This window comes from Dasypus novemcinctus, chromosome 16 (genome assembly GCF_030445035.2).
Source record: "Dasypus novemcinctus isolate mDasNov1 chromosome 16, mDasNov1.1.hap2, whole genome shotgun sequence".
NCBI classification, from domain to species: Eukaryota; Metazoa; Chordata; class Mammalia; order Cingulata; family Dasypodidae; genus Dasypus; species Dasypus novemcinctus.
Window position 1 is genome coordinate 48849060 of NC_080688.1, and position 26910 is coordinate 48875969.

The following is a 26910-nucleotide window of genomic DNA, read 5'->3' on the forward strand; positions in this document are numbered from 1 at the left end:
ATTTTGTCAAAAATTGGGCATTCTATTATAAATTATTTATATTTTATATTAAAATGATATTATAAATCAGATTCTTCCCATCCTGAAGGTTTGTTTTTGTTGTTTTCTATAGTTATAACTCTTTGCTTAATGACTTTTCTAAACTATTACATAAAGTCTGTATTCTTTGTCATGTGTGGTCTCTGAAATCTGTTTCTTTATATTGTCTTTACCTAGTGTTAGAAAGGATATCAACCATCAGGAGCCACAAAAGAGGGAGGGACATAGGAAAGGAGAGAAAGTGAAAGAGAGAGGGATACAGATACAGAAAGAGAAATCACTCCTACTTTCAATTTTGTTCTGTGCTGGGGCATTCTTTTAATTCTTAGCCAGGCCATTAACAATTCTGCTTTCATTTTATTATTAATTTTATTTGGTTATTTTGTTGATTTCATTTTGAAGAGGTTTTGGATGACAGAAGGGTCATAACTGTATCAGGGGTGATCATTGTGGCATACTGCTAAGGCATATGAATGTGTTCAAGTCTTCATAGGGCACTGTCACAGTGAGTGAAGATCCACACAATAACCAAAAGAATATCTAATTCTCATTCTGGGGAGCTCTGCCACATTTTCTAATGGGACAGCAAGAGTCTCTTGAGTACAGTGGCAGTGACTAGTAAAGGAGGATGGACCATTGCATGGGCCCTTGATTATGATGACTGTACTTATGAACCTTTTCTTTTAAAATTGAAACTTAGCCTAGTATAATATGTTGCCTAGGAGTTACCTTCTGAGAGCCTTGTTGTTGCTCAAATGTGGCCTCTTTGTAAGCCAAACTCAGCATATAAATGCATTACCTTCCCCTCAGTGTGGGACATCACTCCCAAGGATGAGCCTACCTGACCCTGAGGGATTGTTACCAAGTGCCAACTAGCAATGCACCTGGAAAAAGGCTTTGATCAAAAGGGGGTATGGGTAAAGACAAATGAGTTTATATGGCTAAGAGACTTCAAAGTGAGTTGGGAGGTCATTTCAGAGGTTATGCTAATGCACATCTCAGCAGGATCTCATTGACTGCCACAGTAAATATTGCCTCAAAGAGCAGGGCTCTTGATGGTTCTAGAGACATCCAGACACTACAGGCAGGGGAGGCAGCTCATTTATGGTTTCCCTACACATGTCTCTTCTGCCCTTCTATTTGAACTGATAGTTAGTATTAGAGTTGATAGTTGTATATACAAGAGATTTAAATCTTTGGGCTGCCCATGTGCCTGTCGGGCCCTGATTTTCAACAGAGTTGCAACACCTACTCTCCAGTTTATTTGACTCACCCAGTATAACTAACAAGGAGAAAGATGATGGGCAACACTTATCCCAAGGAAGAGAGAGAGAGTCTGCAACTGCAAGCAAGATAGTCTCATCCATTTGCCGCATAAGATCTAAACCCCTTTCAATTAGCGGTGGAGTGGGCATCAGATGGAGAGATATTTTCTTTTAAATACTATTATGTCTTAAAATCTATCAAGATCAAATCAATAAAATTCAGGCTAATAGAATTTTTTCAGAAATAAGAAGGACATAGAAATACACAACCTTGTATTTTCTTCTCACTTCTGCTATTTTGTCTTCCATTTCATCTGCTTTAAATTTGGTAAGGTGGAAAATAGCACCAAGGTGATAAGCATCCCTGTATAGTTGTTTAAGATATTCATTATTTTTTGTCCTCAACTTATTCAAAGATAGTATTTCAGCCTCATGTTGTGCTTTTTTATTTATACTGTAAAAATGAAACAAAAAGACTGATATGATTAATCCGAAAGAGTATATATTGAGAGGATTATATTTAATAGAAAAAATAAAGTCATATTTCGGTTTTTAGAAACCAAACTGCCAGATCCTTAACTAAAACTGAATGCAGAAAATATATACCAAGACATCAGCTATTTTTCTGCTTCTTGGGTTGGTTATCCCCATTTGTCAGGCTGTGCCCAGTCTCAGAAGGATAAGAATATCAATAAGAAGGATCTGGGGAACTTTCAGAACATTTATATTCCCTTCTTTTTTCCCCCTCTGGCATGACATTTATTTATTTATTTTTTTAAATAAAATTTTTTAAGTTAAAGTTAATAGATCACATAGTATGTTACATTAAAAGAACATAAGAGATTCCCATATAACCCACACCCCACGCCCCCACCCCATCATTTTTGTAATTTGTATTTTTTGAGGATACATACATCACAAAAAGGATATATTATAAAAACATAAGAGGTTCCCATACACCCCTTATCCCCCCATCCCACTTCTCCCACACCAACAACCTCCCCCATCATTGTCGCACACTCATCGCACTCGGCGAACACATTTTGGGGCACTGCTGCACCATGTGGATAATAGTTTACTCTGTAGTTCACACTCTTCCCCCATACATTCAGTGGGTTATGGCAGGATATATAATGTCCAGCATCTGACCCTGCAATATCATTTAGGACAACTCCAAAGTCCCAAATATGTCCCATCACATCTCTTCTTCCCACTCCCTGCCCTCAGCAACTACTGTGGCCACTTTCTCTCCGTCAATGATACAATTTCTTCTATTAGTAGTCACAAAAGTTTTGTAGAATACCAGTAAGTCCACTCTAATCCATATCATATTCCCTTCTATTCTCACTTTCACCAACTTTTTTGACCTCCATAGGTGTTCCTACTAGAGAACCTTGGGAATGGAAGAACAAATGGAAGAATAAAACCAAAGCATATACTAGAGCAGAGTTTCTTAACTTCAATAAAATTGGTATTTGGGACCAGATAATTCTTTGTTGTGGGGACTGTTTTGTACACTGTGAGATGTTTAGCAGCATCACTGGCCTCTACTCACCTGATGCCAGTAGTTCTGCCTCAGTTGTGGTAAACAAAAATGTATACAGACATTGCCAAATGTCCCCTGCTGAGGAGCAAAATCATTCTGATTGAGAACCACTTATCTAGAACAATGTTTCTCAACCAAAGCTACACATAATAATCAACTGGAAAACATTTACTTAATTAGTTTGGGGTGAAGTTCCAGGATCACTGTTTTGAAGCACCTCAGGTGACTATACTATGCAATCAGGATAAGAAAAAATTATATTGACTAGAGAAGAGTTTTTCAACCTTCAGTATGCATAAGAATAACATGGAAAACATGGAAAATCACAGACTCCTAGTTCTCCCCCTTAGGCTAAGATTCAGTGGATGTGGGATGGCCCTTAGAGTATGCATTTCTAACAAGTTCCCAGGTGAAGTTGATGCTGCCTTGCTGTAGATCCCATTTTGAGTAACACTGCTCCAATAGGAATAGTACCAGTGAATATGGAGGAGTAGTTCTCATTTAACAGAACACTGCAAAGGCTGAATTAATATGGTCAAGCCTGTTAGTGCTAAAAGCAAAGTACAGATTCTATTGATGATGAGAGGCATTGATCCTTCATTCTTTTTATTTCAGGAAGGGGGTAAGAAGATGTAGAAGCAAGAACAGAGTCATATTCAAGCCAGTCAGAACATACAGGTGTATCCCCAGTTAATATTTTCCTGTAGAAATGGCACCTCTTTGTTTTAGAAATTCCAAATTCACTGAATGTGTGTACCTCTCAGTACAATATTTTTTTTATCTGTACTTGTATAGAAAATGTTAGATTTGCATCCTTGAAATTCAACACAACATTTAGAGCAAAATATATTCAGGGTAAGCTTGAATTACGTTTTAAAAAATTTAGTAGACCATTAAATAATTTGGAAATGTTCTCAAAAGCTCACATTATCAGCAAATTATATATTCTAGATGTTGCTTTCACTAAGAGGAGTTTCAGTTTGATTGCAAACAAAGTAATGCTTCTCTGTCATGTATTTTTTTTGTGTGATTCCGAAGTAATGTTTTAATCATTTCTCCATTCTAAGATAATAGTTTTTACTTACATAAACGTCTTACTTTTTCAATTGTGTTAGGAAATTAAAGAGTTGAGATTTTTGATAACATATTTTTGCCATTTAAAATAACGAAAATTACGCTCAAATAAATTTAGGAATATATTAATGATGGTAAGGACGAGATTACTTCACTAGGTGACTAAAAACAATTCCAAAGTTACATGCAGATCAATCAACAAATATAAAGAATTAGATGGGGGCATGGGGCTAGCATAAGAAGACACCAATTCAATTTGGATTTTGGAAGAATAAGTAATTTTCTTTTTAGTATAAGTATGGTCCCAATACTGCATGGGATATACTCACACTAGAAAGAAAATTATAGTTTCTCTGAAATTCAAATCTAGCTGGTTGTTAAACAACCCAGTATTTTACCTGGTAATTTTCAATTACAATATTTAGATTCGTTTAGGTATTTAGGACTTCCCTTCTCCCTTCCACTCCCCACTGCCACCATTTTTCTGAACAAATAACAATAGCAACAGTTTCACTCAAGTGCAAGCCATATATACTGCTCTTCAATCTGGGAGTACGGACAAAAGAGACTCACAGACAGCAACAGTAAGGCAGTGCTCTCAGATTACTAATAAGCCCAGAAAAGGTGTGTGAACCTCTAAAGGCAAGTTTTACACACTCTGGCCATATATCAATCTATCCTTTCTAATCATATGTAAAAATACTATCAAGAATCACCAAATAGAAGAAAAATTTACTCCATGAAAAAGAGAACCAAAACTCAACAACAACCACAGAAAAAAAATGAAGACTTTAGCCTGATTATAAGACTCTCAGAGACATAGAAATATTAGACTGCTCTGGAAAAGAAACAGGTATGTTTCCTGTGGAGATGAAACAGAAAGCACACACTGTGAATCAATATCTTTGCTCCAAATACATAGCATTGAGGCACAATATAAAAAAGAAATTCATTCAAACAGGACAAAGCTAAGATTACAAATAAGATAATCATCTCTGTAGAAAAGAAATGGAGCTGAAAATGAGCAGCAAAGGAGGGGAAGTGGTAGGAACCTGGCTGAAGGTAATCTACCCAGACAGTTGGCCAGGGTCAAGTTCACTGCTTCACAGGGTGAGGTCTCCATGCTTGTGAAAGGACTCACATACTGGGACTTCAGGTTTATAGAAAGCTAGAGGGGGTGCTGGGAAGGCAAAGAATCTGCTACCAAGAACTCAACCAAGCTGCCTATAGTATCAATAGCTGCATTAATTATATTGCCATTATCATCATAGGATAGGTATTAGAAAAGAACATTATAAATGACAGACTTTGAAGACTAGTGAATTGGAATCAAGAGGGGTCATGTAGAAGAAATGACTAATTTTCCAATGGGAAAAGGATAAGCAAGAATGTATGTGAGTGTCTATTTGTGTAAGAGAGAAAGACAAAGAGAGAAAACAAAGAGATCTTCTTACTCAGAAGGGGAGACTTCAAGAAAAAGACATACAACACATTAAGAAATATATTGTAACAAAAGACTAGCAATTAGAGCATGAGTCCATTCTAAGTGATATTAGCTTTGTGAAACATTTCGACAAAAAAAAACTTAAACATATAAAAATTCTCAAAGATCTAAGTAAAGGAAAAACTACTGGTATAAAAGAAAAAGAATCTTGAAACACAAGTAGCAGAAATGAAACAAAACCAGTTATGTCTGGAAAAGCATTACAAAATAGGACAGAATAATAAAAACAATAGTTTTGAAATAAGCAAGAAGAATTTGAAACTGAGCAGGATCAAAACAAGTTTTAGATTAATAGATGAGAATAAAGTAAGATGAAATTCACCCAGAAAGAAACAGCACACACAGAAAATTGTGTGTCTGTGTTAGTTATGGAAAAGAGAGAATTTTTGGACTTGAGAACAATCACAGGACCACAGACTTGAATACTGAGCATAACAAATATAAAAAAAATTATGGCTAAACAAATTATGATATAATAGCTGATCATTAAAGATACAAAGAAAATGGAGGGGAAAAAGCCACTCAGAGAAAAGGCATACAAAGTGATGCAAAAGATGCCAGAATAAAATGACTGTATTCAAAACTTGGAAGAATAAATGCCAAGGGAGAGTACTGTACATCACCAAATTATTATACAACAAAGATGGGCAAAATTAGTATAGATTAAGAAAATTTAACACTAAACTCTCATTAAAATAGCCATTAACAAGCGATATGAAAAGTTAAACTAAAGGGAAATCACGAAGCTATCAGAACATAAATGAATGAAAAAAATCAGCAAACATATATAAGAACAGATTGTGAAAAAAATTAACTATTAAAATGTGAAACTAAGACCTAAAGCAACAAAAAAATGGTGGATAAGGTGAAAGTGTTTAGTGTGTATTTATTTTACACTAGAATATAAGTAATGATTTGGAGATGATAGAAAAATTATGTAACTAGATTTGATCAGAAATGGTCATAATTATCTGTACATGTTTTAAATTTAAGGACAGTGACAATTAGACTTGTAATACAATCTAAGCACAGAAAATATAATTTGGTGTGAAAATCATGAATTAAAAGGGGTAACATGGATAAAAGAAACAATATAACAAAAGATGAAATAATTATTTATCTAAATGCCTCTGACTATACATTGTTAAAAGATGTAAAGAAAATATAAAGAATTATTAGAATCAATTGACAAATCAACTGTTATCCCCCGATTCGATCACATAAGCCAGGAAATACAGAATAGGTATATGTAACAAAATTACAGTTGAAAATCTTCCAGTACCAAATATCAGTATGGGTCATGAGTCATCAATTTGAAAAGTGCCACTTAATGCTGAACTGGGTAAATTACACACATACACATATACATCTGGATGTAGAATAGTGAAATTTTAGTATAAAGAGGAAATTTTAAACACTCCCAGAAAAAAAGCAGATTAATTACAAACAAATGATACATTCTCATCAGATGTCTTATCAAGCAATACTTCATGAAAGAAAACAATGAAAAATATCTTCAAATAATGAGAAAAAATTGACTTTGCATCTAGAATCTTATAATTGGAGAAAAGCTCAACTGAAATTGGTTAAAGAGAGAACAGAATGTGACTTTGTGGAAACAGGAGTATTGTCTATTTTGAAAGATTTTCTATGAAGAATAGAAGGGCAGAAGTGGGATACAGGACTAATGCTGATTTCATGTTTGCTTATTTTGTAAGAGAAGCAATATTATGTAATATTCATATGATATTAAAGTAGAAAGAAATAATAACTTATGAGAAAGAAGAAATAATTTGCAGGTATAAAGCTCCTAAATGTGTAAGACAGAATGGCATTCACATCAAGAGTACATGCGTAATGGGCATGCCCACACAGGAGCAGGTTTTATTATTAATATTTATTGTAACAGAAGGACAGAGTGTGTGAAGATGGATGCAATTAACCTGGTAAGAAGAAAGGTGATTTTCATTTGATTGAAGCTGTATTCTCTATTAATTAAAGAGGAAGATCACTAGCTTAAAACGAGGGAGGTGTGTGTTAGGATTGACTAGGGTCAGTAAGATATGAAATAGTAGTCTGAAAAAGTGAGTTGTCTAGAGACAACTTGGGATTGCTGAATATTACTGGAGATTTGTGAATGCAGAATTTAAGTTCTATATAGAAGCAAATTTATTGTCATGCTAATGAACCTTAAATATGAGGTCTCCTAATTTGTATAGCCCCTTGTAATGATTTTAGAGTATTACTGGCAGTATTTTCACATGGTCATATATTTTTTATAAAGTTTGCAAAAACAAGACATTTTAGCCACAATTGGTTTAACACCATTCTATTAGAATGTGCCCTCTGTCAGATGGCACTGTAGTGGCTTGTGGGCATTTTGTATTCATAACCTTGTATTCTTTTTCATAAAAAGACCCACATTCTATAAGCTTTAGAGCCTACCAAGCTAGGAACCACCCCCGGAAAGATAAATTTTTTTTTTTTTTTTTTTTCTTTTAAAATTGCCATTTATTGAGCTTGCTCTATAAATCCATCACAAGGTCTTTTACTTAACACATAATATTATGAATGGAAGCCCCTACAGAAAAAGATAAGAGCAGAATTGTGTACTTTATTTTTTTTTTTTAATTTTTTTATTTTTTATTGACTTTGTAATAATATTACATTAAAAATATATATGTGAGGTCCCATTCAACCCCACCCCCCCACCCCCCCTCTCCCCCCCCCCCCAACAACACTCGTTCCCATCATCATGACACATCCATTGGATTTGGTAAGTACATCTTTGGGCACCTCTGCACCTCATATACATTGGTTCACATCATGGCCCATACTCTCCTCTATTCCATCATGTAGGCCCTGTGAGGATTTACAATGTCCGGTGATTACCTCTGAAGCACCATCCAGGGCAGCTCCATGTCCCGAAGACGCCTCCACCTCTCATCTCTTCCTGCCTTTCCCCATACCCTTTGTCCATTATGTCCACTTTTCCCAATCCAATGCCACCTCTTCTATGTGGACACTGGATTGGTTGTGTCCATTGCACCTTTATGTCAAGAGGAGGCTCAGATTCCACCTGGATGCTGGATGCAATCCTCCCATTTTCAGTTGTAATCACTCTAGGCTCCATGGTGTGGTGGTTGTCCTTCACCTCCATCTTAGCTGAGTGTGGTAAGTCCAATAAATCAGATTGTAGGTGCTGGAGTCTGTTGAGGCTCAGGACCTGGCTATCACATTGTCAGTCCAGAGATTCAAATCCCCTAAATATATCTTAAACCCCAACATTAACTGCACCTCCAGCACATTAGCATGAAAGTCTTATGAAGGGAGATCCCATCTGAGTCCAGATTCATCACACATAAACACCATTTCCAAAGAGGGGCCATCTGCCCTGGTAGTTAACCCCATCGGCCATGACCATAACTCCCATGGGTCTCTTTAGCCCTCAAAGGAACCAATATCTGGGGGTTGTATCTGCTTTATCTGTCTCTCTGACTCTGCTCAGTTGTGCATGAGGGCAAACCTTCTGCCAGCCTCCAGACTCTTTTTTAGAAACTCGTAGCCATATAAACTCATTTCTCCTTTCCATTTCCCCCTTACTTTAGGTCAAACAGCATTTTAAAGTCATGGTATTTTATGTAGACATGGATATTCTGCTGATCCGCATTGAACCTTCCGTATAAGGTCATTTTCCAGTTGCATCATCAGTTGGTAGTTGATAGTGGTCCCTCGTTGCCAGGGAGGCTCATCCCCGGGTGTCATGTCCCACGCTGGGGGGAAGGCATTGCATTTACATGCTGAGTTTGGCTTCGAGACTGGCCACATTTGAGTAACATGAAGGCTGACAGAAGGAAATTCCCAGGCACAAAGTTGCTCTAGGCCTTGTTATTATTTTGGGTTTATCAGCTCACAAGCATAGTCATTAGTATCAGGGGCTCACTGTTGAACCCTCACTCCCTCCCGGTCCCCACCACTGTACCTGGGAGACTGTCGCTGCTCCCCTAGGGACCACGACAGAGCACCACTGGCCGGGAACCCAGTACCCCCCCCTACTGTGGTTTTTAATTGTTGCCACTATGAGTATATCCAAACATTACCATGCACCCTGGACATATGTTCTGTACAGCTCCCTGTCAGTCATATATCATCTGTCATTGGTATCCCATACCAGTATCCCTCCATTGCCATTGTTGAAACACTCTGTGATCCAGAACTCCCCGAAATTTGAAGCCCAATATAATGTCATGGTCCCTTACTAGGGAATGGCATATAGCGATGAGTTTAAAGGATAGATAAAGAACTTGGATAAAGTTAGATAAAGAACTTAGATAAAGAATGTTGACTTGAAAAAATTCCACATCCTATTTTTCCCCCCCCCCCCCCCCCCTAATTATTCAGCTTTTCTTCACAGGAGTCCTAGACCACAGCAATGTATATATATAATATACAGCACTCCCACACATCCACCAGAAAACCTTTTCCCTTCCACAGTGATACTCTTACGCCCTATTCATATCATATTTACTTAAAGTGATGTACAGAGTCTGAGACATTAGCTTTCTAACAAGGTGACATCTGTGTTTACATTATGGTGCATACTTTAGGATACACAGTTCTTTACATTTTTAGTTATCCTATGTTTTACATTATGGTTTACATTATCAGTCTGTCATCTCCTATATGTTATGGTGTAATATTACATGTTTTATATCCATCCTTGTGTACTCTCAAGAAACTCCTCTCTTACCCCCCATTTACTTTGGTTCCACACATTTAACGTCCATTTTCCCTTCCACCTTAGTGCCCTCAGTGATAGCCAACCTCCGTTTCCTGAGGAGCCACTTCCAGAGATAGATGGAATAGTGTTCAGGGCCTAACTTGCTCAACTGCCCCAATGCCCTGGGAGCCAACCTTTCTCTCGAGGGATACAGTTCTCTCTATTGGATGGCATTAGTCCTCCCCAGGATGTGGGTCCACCCCCACTCTCACTACTTGGGTTTCTACCCCATGGTGTCACCCACTCTGGCAGAATGAGCATTTAGACATTCCCCAGGAGCCCGTCCTGCATCAGACCCTCCCCTCCGAGCATTCTAAACAGGTAACCCTCTTTATTATACTTTGATATGATTTTCTCGGGATTTTACTCTCCACCAACACCTGACCCTCTCCTGGTTCGTATGCTACCCCTCCCTCCCCCCACTTTTGGGCAACGTTACCCACCCGTCCCTCCCCAGCCACCCTCAAACCCGCAAAGCCCCAAGCAAAGGCAACCCCTTGCCCCCCTTTTATCTCTTCTTTGTGTTCATACTTACCACCATCTCGTCTTAAATTCCACCCCTGCAGACATCGGCTCATATCCTTCCTCCACCCTCCGATTTCCTGCAAGCCTATCGTTCAGTCTCTTGCTATCTAGGGCAGCTTGTTTATTTCATATCATTGAGGTCATGTAGTATTTGTCCTTCAATGTCTGGGTTGCTTCACTCAACATAAGGTTCTCAAGATTCATCCATGTTATCACATGTGTTTGTAGTGTGTTTGTTCTTACAGCCGAGTAGTATTCCATTGTGTGTATATACCACATTTTATTGATCCACTCGTCTGTTGATGGGCATTTGGGTTGATTCCAACTTTTGGCAATAGTGAACAATGCTGCTATGAACATTGGTGTACATATATTGGTTTGTGTTCTTGTTTTCAGTTCTGCTGGGTATATTCCCAGCAGTGGTATTGCTGGGTCATATGGCAAATCTATGGCTAGTTTTTTGAGAAACCGCCATACTGTTCTCCAGAATGGTTGGATCCTTCTGCATTCCCACCAGCAGTGGATGAGTGTTCCCCTTCCTTCACATCCTCTCCAGCACTTGTATTCTTCTGTTTTTTTCATAGCTGCCAATCTTATGGGTGTAAGATGGTATCTCATTGTGGTTTTGATTTGCATTTCCCTGATAGCTAGAGATTTGGAACATTTTTTCATGTGCTTTCTTGCCATTTGTATTTCTTCTTCGGAGAAGTGTCTGTTTAAGTCTTTTTCCCATTTTTTAAATGGATTGTTTATCTTTTTATTTTCAAGATGTAGGAGTTCTTTATATATGCAAGTTATAAGTTTCTTATCAGATATATGATTGCCAAATATTTTCTCCCACTGTGTGGGCTCCCTTTTTACTTTCTTGACAAACTCCTTTGAGGTGCAGAAGGCTTTAATTTTGAGGAAGTCCCATTTATCTATTAGTTCTTTTGCTGCTCGTGCTTTTGGTGAGATATTCATAAATCCATTACCTATTACAAGGTCCTGTAGATGTTTCCCTACACTGCTTTCTAAGGTTTTTATGGTCTTGGCTTTTATATTTAGGTCTTTGATCCATCTTGAGTTGATCTTTGTATAAGGTGTGAGATGGTAATCCTCTTTCATTCTTCTACATATGGCTATCCAGTTCTCCAGACACCATTTGTTGAATAGGCCACTCTCTCCCAGTTGAGAGGGTTTGGTGGCTTTATCGAATATTATGTGGTTGTATATGTGAGGTTCTATATCAGAGCTTTCAATTCGATTCCATTGGTCTATATGTCTCTCCTTATGCCAATACCATGCTGTTTTCACCACCGTAGCTTTAGAGTATGTTTTGAAGTCAGGTAGTGTGATTCCTCCAATTTCGTTTTTCTTTTTCAGTATGTCTTTGGCTATTCGGGGTCTCTTTCCTTTCCAAATAAATTTCATAGTTAGTTTTTCTAATCCGGAAAGATAAATTAACACATTTTTTAAAATTCTAGCCACTTTCAGCTGTTAGGATCCTGGTATATAAAAGTTGAAAAGTTTAGTTTTATGACAGACAAGGTATTGAAGATTATTTAATTAAGCAATTATTTTGATCAAAAATAATTAACTTGTATAAGAAAGAAAGGAAGGGCAAGAATGTGGGATAGACAGATCTAATATGGATGACAGATTGGTCCTCTCAAAGTGTCAAACTATTGTTGGAGTGAGGATTCTAGTGAATAAGCTGGAAAGAGAGATGCTGGTGGTCAGAGAATAGATGTTCAAAACTGAGACTAGAAAGTGAATCCATCATGAGAAATGACAAGATCTAGGATAAAACAAGTAGGAAAGGGTGGCTGGGGTAGGATGGGAGACAAGATTATTTGGAATGTGAAGGTCTAAGAACTGAGAATCTATGTTATTGCACAGACTGAATATATATCATATTTAGGTTGTAATGGCTTTTGCAGAAAAAGAGAGACTAGGAATGAGGAAACAGAATTATTTGTAATATTTTAATTTCTTTTAAAAAGGTCTGAAGTGGATTCACATATGGGTGAGTAGGTAATTTTGAATGATATGCATATCCAGTTTTTAATATGCTATTCTTTACACTTTCCATTTTTAATAGTTGAGAAATTAAAAATATAAAATAAAAATAAAACAGCTTAAGAAAATCCATGCAAATGCTCACTGTGGAATGCTGAAAAAATCATATTCTACACTTCTCTGAAGTAACTCAAATTAATAGTCTGGTAAGATATAGCTAAATGGGTATGAAAAACACAGTACCCTGTGGATTCATTCTAAGTATTCCAGGCTATTTAACAACTTCCATAATATTATAATTGTTATCTCTACAAATAAATCATCATCCTGTTAACTCCTGACAAACACATTTCATAATATATAACAAAAAATATCTTTATGGTGCTCAATAGCTTTTTTGCTCATTTCCCTCGATTATACAACCCCATCTTTGGATCACTGCAGTTACAATGGCATTTTCGTGCTTGAGGTAAAATAGAGCATTAGAGGTAGACATTCAGAATATTTTGCAGCTCTTGGATGTAAAAAAAAAAAAACTAAATAGAAATTCAAACCACACATTTAACTTCAAGCAAACTAAATCCAAATTAATCAATTTCAAGTTATTTTATACAGGTTCATCTTCCTTGACTTGAGTTTTTGAAGCCTGTGTATCATGTGAATAAGCAGTCAAGTGAAAATTTGCTCAAGTCAAATGTCCCAAATGTAAAAGACCCATTTCAAATGGATGCTGGATGATTTGAAAGACAAAACTGCCAAATTATACATTACTACTACAAGGTAAACAATCATCATCAGCATTATCAAATGTTCTCGTGTTTGTGTGTACAGAGTACTGAACAAAGTCTGCTAAGAAACATGGCATTTATCTTTTAGTGCTGCCATTTTTAAGGTGAACTATAGATGAACAATAGATCATACATTGACATAATTACATGACATACAAATAGCATAGCAAATAATGGGGAATGGTATAGATGGGAAAATGGTGTTCCAATGGAATCTTGGTGTATGTACAAGTCCCATATTTGGGGATGTTTCATGAGGGCATTCACTAGACTTACAAGCATCAGTGATTTGCTTCAAAACCTTTTAAAATTTGTTTTGAACTAAAGAAAAAAGAATATCTGGGACTATGGGTAAGGTGATTCAGATTAATGGTAGAATTTAAAGGAAAAAAAAAGAGGGGTAATAGAAAAAAAAAAGATTTCTGAGAAAAAAAAGGAAGATAGCCACAGAGAAACAAGTGAAACAACAAGTTTTGGCATTTTTAAAGTAGTACGTATCATGTACACAATCTGCTATAATATGTCAGAAATAGGAACCAAGACTCCTCACTGCAGAGAAGAGGTGGTATTGTTAAGCAGAGAGAGCATAAATTTTAGAGTTAGCTGGACCTGCATTCAAATTCTGATGACTCCTTCTCTAATTATAGAGAGAGTTTCATACACGATTCCCTTATTTGTAATACTGGCATAATATCTGCTAACCAGGTTGTTAATAAAGATTAAATTTGATCAAATTGAGGGAAATATATATACAGAACTTACCCACATTGAATAACACATAGTTAATTTCATAGTTTATTAATTTTAAAAGTATGTAACAATAGCATGGATCTTGTTTATAATGCTATCTGGTTTAGTGAAATAGAAGACAATGAAAGAAAAAGTAAGAAACACAAATATTTAAAAACAAGTACATAAGAGAGATAAAGGACATCACAGGTGGATATGACATTGAAATATATAACAGGGAAAATAGGGCCACAAAGATACACTGAAGCAAAAAAAATAACTAAGTATGGAAAACTTATATTAAGCTCTCATTAATTTATTATGCCATTTATTTAACACCTATTAAGAAAAAAAATTGTGTGCATGAGGCTCAGCCTAGAGGAAGCAACAAATAAGAAAACCAACATTAACTCTACATAGTGTGATAAGTGCTATAAGAACAGTATACAGGGGCAGAGAGAATTAGCTACACAGATAACTGTTTCATTTTTATTTTTTGCTTTTTAAACAGATAACCCAGAAATTAAAGAAGCGGGAAACCTGTTTGTAGATGTCTCCATAGAATACATTTGTTTGACTAAAAATGTCATGCTTTTTATTCCCCCTTCCAATAAAGGTAAACTATGGAATAAATTAAATTAAAGTGTTCCTTTTGAGTTTATCTTGTTTGGGATTCATAGTAATGCATGAATAAGAGGATTTATGCTTTAAGGAATTATAAACTGCTATCTGCTATTCTCTTTTTGAATATTGCTTTTAATTTTTTAAGATTATAAAAAATTTTTCTCCTCTCCTCCACCATTCTGTTCTCTGTGTCCATTCGCTGTGTGTTCTTCTGTGTCTGCTTGTATTCTTGTCAGTGGCACCGGGAATCTGTGTCTCTTTTGTGTCATCTTGCTGCATCAGCTCTCCATGTGTGCGTTGCCACCCTGGGCAGGCTTCATTTTTTTCACATGGGGCAGCTCTCCTTACGAGGTGTGTGGGGATCCCCTGCATGGGGGACACCCCTGCGTGGCAAGACACTCCTTGCGTGCATCAGCACTGCACGTGGGCCAGCTCATCACACAGGTCAGGAGGCTCTGGGTTTGAATCTTGGACCTCCCATGTAGTAGGGAGATGCCTCAGTTGAGCCAAATCCGCTTCCCAATTGAATATTGCTTTTTCATTCTCTTCTTTTTTTCTCACTCTACTCTAAATAATTCTTAATATATCTTCCATATTTTATCTCTGTATCTCTTTGTGCTACATTGTCAGTTAAGTTTCATATGTATCAATTTTCTTTTTCTCAGCTGAATATGCTTTTTAATTCATGTAATCTTTAACTGAAAAGAATCCAGTTTCAATTTTCACAAATTTTAGTGGGTTCTTTTTCAAATCAGCCTTTAACTTTTTTGATAGTATTCTATTTGTTTGTTTTGCTCCCTTTAACCAATTTAAACATACTTAGGTACAGGTACAATGAATGTAATAATTCTATTACCTGATTATTTCTAGTAAGTCTATAATTTGTAATTTGGAGTGGGGAGCTGAATAAATATACTGCTGGCTATTTCTGATAACTTTCATTCCTGGTGAATTTTCTTCATGTGTGTTATAATTTTGTGGGCTCCTCTGTAATCTTGTGTGGCCTTGGTCTGAAATTTATTCCCCTATAGAATATTTGAGCTGAGTAGGATTATTATTTTTGTGATAATTTCTTGGTTAGGGCTCTCCAAGTTCACTTAGAATGATATAAATTAAAATACCAAATTAGGTTGGATACCTAATTTGTACCACATACAAAATTAACTCAAAGACCTAAATATAAGAGCTAAAACTGTTAAACATTTAAAAGAAACATGTGAGTAAATCATGACCTTGGATTTGGCCCTGGATTGTTAGATATGAAGCCCCAGCAACAAAAGAATTAATGTGTTAACTGCACTTAATAAAAGTTAAATACTTTTGTGCAAGAACATTTTCAAGAAAATGAAAATACAACATATAGAAAAGGAGAAAATATTTGAAAAACATTCATGTGATAAAGTCTACTATTCAGAAAAAGTAAAAAAATAAAAAAAATAAAACGCTTACAATCCTATTACAAAAAAGACAAACACTTAATTGAAAAATAGGAAAAAGGACTTGAAATGACATTTCTCCAGAGAAGATATAGAAATGGCCAATAGGAATGGAATGCTAAACATCATTAGTCATTATTAATAAGATGCAAATCAAAACCACAAGATACCACTTCATAGCTACTAAGATGGCTTTAATCTAAAAAAGAAAGGAATGCATTTACCCCAGGGGAAATGTTCTTAATCTTACACCATTCCAGTGGGTATGAACCCATTGTAAGACATGGACAAGTGAATAGGATAGAAGCCTTATGACAAGGCCAGAGAGAGAAAGCCACATGCAGGAGAAGCTGCAAAAGGAAGAAGATGCTGCCATGTGCATTTAATGTGACAGAAAAGCCAAGGAACCAAAGTCGGCCAACGGCCCCAGAGCACCATTCTTTTATGGAGGAAACATCTCCTTGCTGACACCTCGATTTTGGCTACTTCTAGCCTTAAAACCATGAGCCAATAAATTACTATTGTTTAAGCCAACCCAATATATGGTATTTGTTTTCAGATGGGAATCTGAAACAATGATGTGGAGAAATTAATACATTGTTGTTAAGAACATAAAATGGTTCATCTGTGGTAAACAGTTTGGGTTTTAAAAAAAAGTCAGAATCACCTAGTAATTCTGCTCCTGGGTATATACCCAGAACAAATTAAAACAGGTACTCAAACAAATACATACACATGAATATTCAGAGCAGCACTATACACGATATACCAAAAGACAGAAACAGCCCTATAACCAGTTGAATAAAAAAACAAATTTTTGTATAGCCATACAATGGAATATTATTCAACCATAAAAATGAATAAAGTAGAAACAAAACCAGCTGCACCTTAAACCATGGATATTTTTTCTCAGGGGCTTCAAAAGTTTCCTATTCAATGTGTCTTTTAGCACAAATCAAATCTTAGCACAAACCAAATCTTGCAGTAAATTTTATTTGGATATTTTAACCTCTTAAAGTGTGTGTGTTTTCTGTAACCAACCTAACTTAAAAAAAACAAAAAAACAAAAAAACACACAAAAAGGAATGAAGTACTGATATACGTTACATTGTGGATGACCTCAAAAACATAATGGTAAGTGAAAGAAGCAGGAAGCAAAAATCTCATATTATTCAATTCCTTTCATATGATATACCCAGAATGCATAAATCCATAGAGACAAAAGGCAGACTGCTGTTGGCGGGGCTAGGTTGAGGGGGTAATGGGTAGATCTGCTTAAAGTGTACGTGATTTCTTTGAGGGTGATGAGAATAAAATGGAAGTAGAAATAATGGTTGCACAACATCGTCACTGCACTAAATGCCAATTCAGTGTTGACTTTAAAATGGTTAATTTTATGTTATGTGAATTTCACTTCAATTTTAAAAAGTGTATCACATTCAGTTCAACAACAATAAAAAACTATGTTCCATTGTGGGGGAAAAAAGACATTTAGTAGTTGAAACAGTTCTTGTTGATATATTGTTTATGAAGGTTGATATAGAAAGAGCAGTCATGAAAACACATAGGTTTCTGAGCTAAGAATACTTACTTGTTTAGGAATTTGGGGGGAAGGATTTGGGGTTGACTGGGGAGAACTCATGAGCTTATTAATTAGAAATTATTTAAAGCTTAAAGTATTTTTGAATATGAGGCAATGTCAAAGGAGGTATGATAAATGAAAGAAAACTTCTTATAAGATCATTTCTCACCATTATGATTTTTCCTGAAGGGATACAGAATGAGCAAAGGGCCAAATTTGGAATAGAGCCAAATGAAAGATAACCTAGTGGTAAAACATAAACACCACCACATCACCCCAGGGACACAAATTGGAAAGGGTTTATTATATTTAATGTACTAGATAGGTTATATAAGAAGAAACATTTTATTTGCAGGATTACCTTTCATTGATATGACCTGATAAAATTTCAGTATCCTTCCTAAATTTTCTATTTTCTTCCATCAATTGAGCATACGCTACTTTAAGATCTGAAAGATCTTTTGCAACATTAGTTAGCTCTGTTTCCCATGTGGATTTCTTTAAAGAAAATAAAATGAAAGAATCATTATACAAATTTATTTGAATCTTGAAGAGAAAAAGAGATAAGAACAAAAATTATTTTGGTTGTATGAGTTAAAATTTGGAATGAGAATGAAGCTCTAGTGGGGAAATAGGGAAAGGGCAACTTACTGTGGCATAAAAATTATTAAGTTCTTCTAAATAATTTTTTTCAAATGCTTTCTTCTTCCAGGTTACTTGATCATAGGACTTTTTCAGATCATCTAGCTAGGAAAAAATTATACAAAAATAAGTGATTTATGGAGCTTTCTATTCTTTTATAAACTATTAAGTGATTACATTCACTTTAGGCAGCTGCTACAGCTAAATAAATATTGATAAAATTGGTACAAAATAACACCATAAACTGTTATGAAAATTGATGCAAAATTCTAAATTAAATATAGCACATATATTCTGTGGTCAAATGATACATCATTATAAAATAGAAAATATAAGAGTTATGTAATAATTTATAAACAAAAAAAATTTAAACTATAATTGTATAATCACAATAAAGCAGAAAATAACACAAATGTGATAACACTATAAAAATTGGCATTTCATTAATTCAGCATCTAGTTTCCATTATGTTTTTACTTAGGGCAAGGAGAAAATAATCTTATATAATGAATAGCAAATATCAAAATAACTTGTTAAATGCTGAATGCTTGTCCATAGAATTCAGGGATAAGATAAGATTATTTTTACCGACACTATTCATCATGTTTTGTGATGAAAGTCTAGCTAATTGAAGTTGGGTAACGAAACCAAATAACTACTGTAAATTGAAGAAAAACATAAAATTATCTCCAATTTTATAAGATGTAACTGTACAGTTAGGAAAACAAAACATTGTTTAAAATGCCAAAAATGATTTTGGTAAAATGGCTGGATTTATGTGTAAGAAAATTAATATTTTAATCTAAAAATGTAAACTGTTAAAACCAAATGAGTGACAGTACTTTGTGTTTTCAAAAATACAAAATATTTCTTAAAAATTCAACATAAAAGGAAACTCTATAAAGTAAATAGAAACTCTCATTAAAAGGCCTAAATCAAGATGCATATGAATAGAACGAAAGTTTTAATATCATATAATGCCTTTTCTACACAAATTAATATATAAGTATTATATAGTGAGTATTTTCCTTTGAGTTAGATAAAATGAAGTTCATATTGAAGAAAACATTGTGAGAATAGCCAGGAAATATGTGAAAAATAAAATTAATGTTGAAAACTTACTACCAGACTTAAAGTATTAGTCAACTGTATCAAAGATATTTGTTTCTGGCACTCTAATAAGTAAAGATAATACAGAAAAACTAGAGCCTAGAAACAGATCAAAAATCAGTATATTAAAGTAGTATCTTAAATCAGTAGTATCTTAAATCAGTGGGAGAATGATGGTTTAATTTAACTAATTCAATTAAATGGATTAATGTGGCATGTATTAAAAATATAAAGTCATCTCTCAACTTTACATCATAACAAAAATATTTTTCAGACTGGTAAAACTTGAAATGAAACACATCAGGACATGTTTAGAGTGTTCTATGTGGGTTTCTATTAAATACTCTCAGAATGAAAGTGAATACCACCTTCCTAATTAAACCATCATACTTAGGGGTGAAAAATGTACACTTTCTCCAGAAGATGGTTAGGCTAATGTCTCAAGTCTGCCAGGTAATTGTGTCCAGTTGTTTGGTCAAGCAAGCACTGGGCTAATTGTGATGTGGGCTACAGGTGGAAGGCTCTTTGTCTCTTCAGAGATAACTAAGCTGTTTGACTTGTGAGTGTGGAACCGTAAGTGGCTGCAGTCCTGCCCTTAGGGAAAATGGCAACAGGCTCCAGTCCCAGGAAATGTTTAACAATGCAAGGGCTATAAACTTTAAGTATTTAGGGGAAATGCAAAAAGTAAATATGCTAAAAGCTTATCTAAAATATCTGGAGTCCATGCTAAAAGCTTACCTAAGATGTGGAAGATATATGCTAATTGAAGCATTGAGAACTGAAACAAAGGGACCATTTGGCCTTTCCTCTCAGTATAAAAGACGTTTGAAAATCTTGTTCAGGGCTCGGGATTCAAACTGAAAGCTCCCGAGTCCGGCCGTCAATAAACCATTTTTCCTTCTCAAAATCATTCCTGAGTCCTGGCCTCTCTATACTCAAATAATTGAACTTCTCTTAAATTCTACAACAATTGTATACAAGGACATTTATGGACTATAGTCACCAGTGAGTTTACTGCATAGATAGCTTATTATATCTACATCAATCAGGGAGGTTAGCATCAGCAAGAAGTGATGCTTTATCCAATCAGTTGAATGCCTTAAAAGGGGAACTGATTTCAGCATTGAAGGAGAATTTCCCAGCTCATCTTTGGACAGCCAACGTCTCCCAAAAATTCAAGGATCTTCATTCAACTTTCATCGGAGTCCCTGGTTTGCAGCCTGCCTGTGGAACCTGGACTTGTGAATCCCCATGACCATGTGACAGAATCTTATAAAATCTCGTATTATTGACAGATATCTCCTGTTGATTCTGTTTCCCTAGAGAACCCTGACTAATACAGGTTGGTACTGGGACTGGTTCTTGAGGAACTGAGTCTTAAACATGGGATGTCTGAGGTGGTTCTGGGAGTTTTGCAATTGGCTCTCTACTCTAATTGGACTCAAAGGTACTAATGACTCCCTTTCAAATAATGAAGAAGCCACTAACAGTCCATGGTGTAAATTGGCAATTGAGATACACAAAATACCATCACTGGATTCCCCTCCTTCCATGCTTATAAGAAGCAAGGACCTGGGTGAGAGTGTTTTCAACACCTTAATGAGTTTTGTGGAGTCAAAATGTTTAATGATGTTGGCTGGCTCCTCCTAGATAATCTGGATACAGTTACAAAAGAAAGACATGAGCTAAAGTCTTCAAATTTGAAACTTAAACGTCACATGACTGATGAAAGTTTCTTTGTGTACTCTGAAAGGAAATCTTGTCTCCTGTAGCCACAGACTTGCAATACCTGAGAACCAAATTCAAACTCTCATTGTACTATTAGCAGAGTTACAAAGGATATTAAAATCTCAACCCTTCAGGGTTTCTGCTATTAAAGTGACAGATTGGAAAGGAATAGAACCCAGAGGATTGGGATGGAGACATATGGGATGATGATAATATTGGTGGGGACATTGGAACCCTAAATTCTGATGAGACTTTACCAGATAAAACTGTGATGGCCTGCCCTGTCCAGACCACACCTTACCAACCTTGTATTATCCAACCTCCAGCCTGCCTCAGGGAGTCTGGACCTCCTCCCAGCCCTGAGGCAGGTACCAGCCAAACTCCAGCATGCACTGCCCAGCCTCCAGACTGCCTTGAGAAATCTGTCTTCCAACCCCCTCCCCCCACAGCACCATCACCAAGAGATTAATCCTGTCTCACCAGAAGAAAATGCAAAAGAATGCCCTGAGGTCAGTAGTTTGCAAGACATTGCTAATTCTTCTCCTTACCCAGCCCCACCACCCTTCCTTGTCCTCAAGACCTAGTACAACATTGAAATCACAAGCCCCCAAAGTGAAATAAAAAGTGTGACCTGTGAGGAAGTACACTACACTCTGAAAGAACTGCATACATTTTCCAATTTATTCAGACAGAAATCAAGGGAATATGTGTGGGAATGGACACTAAGGGTTTGCGATAATGGTGGAAGGAATATAAAGTTGGATCAGGCTGAATTTATTGATATGGGCTCACTAAGCAGAAATTCTGGATTTAACACTAGCTCGAGGGGTTAGAAAGGCCTCTAACAGTTTGTTTGAGTGGTTGACTAAAACATGGACCAAAAGATGGCCTAGCATATCTGAGGCTGAGATGCCCTATTTGCCCTGGTATACAGTATAAGAGGGAATTCAAAGGCTAAGAGAGATTGGAATGCTAGAATGGATTTACCATTTGAGACTTGCCCACCCACCCCAGGAATCTCCAGAGGACACACCTTTAACCGAAACTGTGAGGAATAAATTTGTAAGATTAACTCCACTTTCCCTGAAGAGCTCTGTGGTCATTCTTCTCTGTAGTCCAGATATTACTGTAGGGAGGGCTGTAATGGAATTAGAATCCTTAAACATTATGGGGACGATTGGATCTAAGTCCACTAAAAATCAAGTATTGGCAGTTAATCACCAAAGACAAGGTGGGCATGGCTACCACAATGAAAGGCAGATTCAAAGCAGCACTCAAAATAGTCTGAATCACATAGAGTTATGGCATTGGCTAATACATCATGGGGGTACCCAGAAGTGAAATTGATGGGCAAGTCTAGTAAATTTCTTCTGGATCTGTATAAACAGAAGAGTTCTAGATCGATTGAACAAAACCCAACTCAAATTACAGACACAGAAACATGGCCCCTTAAACTATTCCTAGACTTGAGACAGATTACAGACCCAGAGCACCTTGAATGAGGAGAAGGCCAGGTCCCCTTGGGGAAGGAGCCTGTTAAAACTGCCAAAAGTTTATACTAGTAATCTTCCTCTCACCTTTCCCCGAAAAGACCCACAGCCTTTTACCAGAGTAACTGTGCATTGGCAAAAAGGAAATGATCAGACATTTCAGGGAGTTTTAGACACTGGCTCAGAAGTGACATTAATTCCAGGAGACCCCAAATATCACTGTGGTCCACCAGTCAGAGTAGGGGCTTATGGACATCAGGTGATTGATGGAGTTCCAGATCAGGTCCATCTCGCACTGAGTCCAGTGGGTCCCATTCTGTAGTTATTGCCCCAGTTCTAGAATGCATAATTGGAATAGACATACTCAGTAACTGACAGAATTCCCATATTGGATCTCTGACTTGTGGAGTAAGGGCTACTATGTTAGGTGTTAAAGAAAAGGGGGGCATTACTGAGACATGGAGACTGTTGCAGGCAGAAAGTTTACTGGAAAGCTTTCCCAATGGAGGGGTTCTTAATAATAGACTTCAGCCTTGCTGCTGGCATGGTGAGGGTCTGAAGAGAGACTTCAGCCCATTTCTGGAAAAGGGGGATTTGAATTTATACAGTACATTCCTAGGTGCAGAAATGATAGAGTAGGAGGGGGTTGAGGGTCCACCTGAGGTGCAGGGGCCAATCGGAAGCCTTAGAAGTGAAAATTTTCCCTTGTATCGCTAAAGGGTAGTGGGTTACGGAGTTATGTTTTCTTGGAATGCTGGAGGAATAGGTGTTGTTTTGATGTGCAGGGAGTGTGAAGGTCTCCATCTCCCTTTACTCCCATTTCCACTGGGTTTCTTTGTTTGGGGAAGTGCTGTGCCTTCAGACACATTGGTTATAGGGGGAGAGGGGTTTCCTCAATGCATGTCAGGGGGAACTGAGTCAAAGCTTGTGAATTATTGCAAACCTAGTGAGAGGGGACCTCTAACATTAGGAAAGGCCAAGTGAAAGCCACTAGAACTGCCCCTACTTAGCAAAATAGTAAACCAAAAGCAAAACTGGGTTCCTGGAGGGATTGCAGAGATTAGGGATCTAATTTTGCATCAAGGATTTGAAGAATGCAAGGGGTGGTGATTCCCACCACATAACTATTCAACTCTTCTATTTAGCCTGTGCAGAAAAAAGATAGATCTTGGAGGATGACAGAAGATTATCGTAAATTTAACCAAGTGGTGACTCCAATTGCAGCTGCTGTCCCAGATGTGGTATCATTTCTTGAGCAAATCAAAATATCCACTGGTACCTGGTATGCAGCTGTTGATCTGGCAAATGTTTTTTCTAAATTGGCATCAATAAGGACCACCAGAAATGGTTTGCTTTCAGCTGGCAAGGCCAGCAGTATACCTTAACTGTCCTCCCTCAGGGGTATATCAACTCCCCAACCCTATTTTGTAATATTGTCTGCAGGGAGCTTGATCATCTCTCCCTCCCAAAAGACATCACACTGGTCCATTATATTAATGTTATCATGTTGATAGGACCTAGTGAGCAAGAAGTAGCCAAGACTCTAAACTTATGGTAAGGCATTTGCGTGAGAGAGGGTGGGACATAAATCCAAGAAAAATATAGAGGTCTTCCACCTCAATGAGATTTCTAGGTGCCCAGTGGTATGGGGTATGTCAAGATATCCCTTCTAAAATGGATGATAACGCATTTCTCATTTGGGTATGCTACTCCAGCTCATATACTGAGTGACCAGAAAAGCTGCTAGTTTTGACTGGGGACTAGAACAAAAGGAGTCTCTAAGAAGTCCAGGCTGCTGTATAAGCTGCATTACCACTTGTGCCATATGATCCAGCAGATCCAATGGTGCTGGAAGTTTCAACTGCAAATAGAGATGATATATGGAAACTTTGGCAGGTCCATATAAGAGGATCACTACGCAGACCCTTAGGATTTTGGAACAAAAACCTGCCATCCTCTGGAGATAACTACTCTCCTTTTGAGAAAAAGCTTTTGGCCTGCTACTTACAGAAATGAGAACTGTAATAGTCATGAATCTTTCTTCCTTTTTTCATTGTAAGTATGATTGTATATGTACATAAAATGAATTTCTTTGTTTTTTTCCCCAAACTTTTCCTTTATCATACGACAAGTTGTATTAGTTTCATGTCATAATATTTAAGGATGTCAAGTTTAAGAATGAACCCTATAGGAAATTAATAGGTTTCTGGTTGTATGCAGGAGAGTTGAACATTGTTAGCTGGAAATATATGTGTGTGTGTGTGTGTCTGTTAATTGTTTTTACTTAAGAGACTAAGTATGGTTTAAGGTAATGTGTTTAGTTGCCAAGTTGATAAGGGGAGGACTGTGATGGTTAAGCTAATATGTCAACTCAGCCAAGTAATTGTGCCCAGTTGTTTGGTCAAGCAAGTTGTTTTGTCAAGTTGTTTGGGCTAATCATATACAAGGACATTTATGGGCTTTAGTCATGAGTGAGTTTACTGCATAGATGGCTGATGACATCTACGATCAACCACTGAGGTTGCTATCAGCAATGAGTGACATTTTATACAATCAGTTGAATGCATTAAAAGGGAAGTGATTTCAACATTCAGAGAGAATTTCCTGGCTCATCTTTGGATTTCCTACTTCCCCTGGAAACTCATCAGGGACCTTCATTGGACTTTCATTGGAGCCTCTGGTTTGCAGCCTGCCTGTGCAACCTGGACTTGTGCAACCCCACAGTCACATGAGAGAATCTTATGAAATCTCATACTACTTACTGGTATCTCTTGTTGATTCTGTTCCTTAGAGAACCCTGACTAATACAGATCCCTAACAAAATTCCAATTGTCTTTTGGTAGAAATGGAAAAGTCCATCTTCAGATAACTAGGGAATTTCAAGGGACCCCAAATAGCAAAACAATCTTGGGAGAAAAAAAATCAAAGTGGGAGGATACACTTCTCAATTCAAAACTTACCACAAAACTACAGTAAAAAAATATTGTGGAAAGGCCAAATATAGAGAGAGATCAATGGAATGGAATTGAGAGTCAAGAACTAAACCTATAACATGTGTACGGTTAATTGAATTTCAGCAATGATGCTTGGATTATTCATGGGAATAGAACAGTTTTTTTTTTAAAAAATGCTGCTGGAAATTCTGGATAATCATTTGCAAAATAATGTGGACTCCTACTTAACAGCACATAGAAACATTAGTGCAAAATAGACCAAAACCTAAGTGTAAGAGCTAAAACCATAAAAACATTAGAAGAAAACATAGGTAATAAATATTTGTGTCCTTGGATTAGGCAACATTTTTTAGATACAATTTCTAAAGCACAGGAGACCACAGATAGAGTTAAATTGAGCTCCATCAAAATATAAAATTTTGTCCTTCAAAAAGACAAGGAAGAAAGTAAAAATATAACCCAAATAATGGTAAATGTTTTCAAATTATACATCAAATAAGGATATATTACGCAGAATATATAAACTAATCTTACAACTCAATAATAAAAATAAAAAGACCCACTTTAAAAATGTGTAAACAATTTGAAAAGGCATTTCTCCAAAGGTGATACACAAATTTCCATAAACACATAAAAGATACTTTATAACATTAGTCATTAGAGAAATACAAGTCAAGTGTATAATGAGGTATCACTTCACACCCACTAGGTTAGCTAAAATCAAAATGATAATAGCAATTTTTGCTGATTATGTGGTAAATTCAGAATACTGGTACATTGCTGATAGTAGTGCAAAATGTTGTATAAATTTTGGAAACAGTTTGGTTGTTCCTTACAAAGTTAAATATAGAACATCAGTTCCACTCCTAGAATATAACCAACAGAAATGAAAACATTCGTATAAGAATTTTGTACACAAATGTTCATTATTCATAATATCCCTAAAATGGAAACAACCCAAAGGTCCCTTAAGCTTTGAATGGATAAAAGAAAATGTGGTATATCCATACAATGGAATACTACTAGGCACTTAAAAGGAATGGAGAATTAATACATGCTGCATGAATGAACCTTGAAAATATTATACTAAGTG

The 26910-nt window shown here is 36.4% G+C and overlaps 1 protein-coding gene across 1 annotated transcript in view; it reads right to left on the bottom strand.

Annotated features, from left to right (window-relative positions):
- The window catches only part of CCDC178 (coiled-coil domain containing 178), a 530711-nt gene that overhangs the window by 310159 nt on the left and 193642 nt on the right, over positions 1-26910 (bottom strand). The window contains exons 12-14 of the mRNA XM_004479016.3: positions 18545-18640; positions 18255-18391; positions 1575-1758 (exon numbers count right to left, since the gene is read on the bottom strand). Of these exons, the coding sequence (XP_004479073.2) occupies positions 1575-1758; positions 18255-18391; positions 18545-18640 (417 nt within the window). The remainder of the gene's footprint in view (positions 1-1574; positions 1759-18254; positions 18392-18544; positions 18641-26910) is intronic.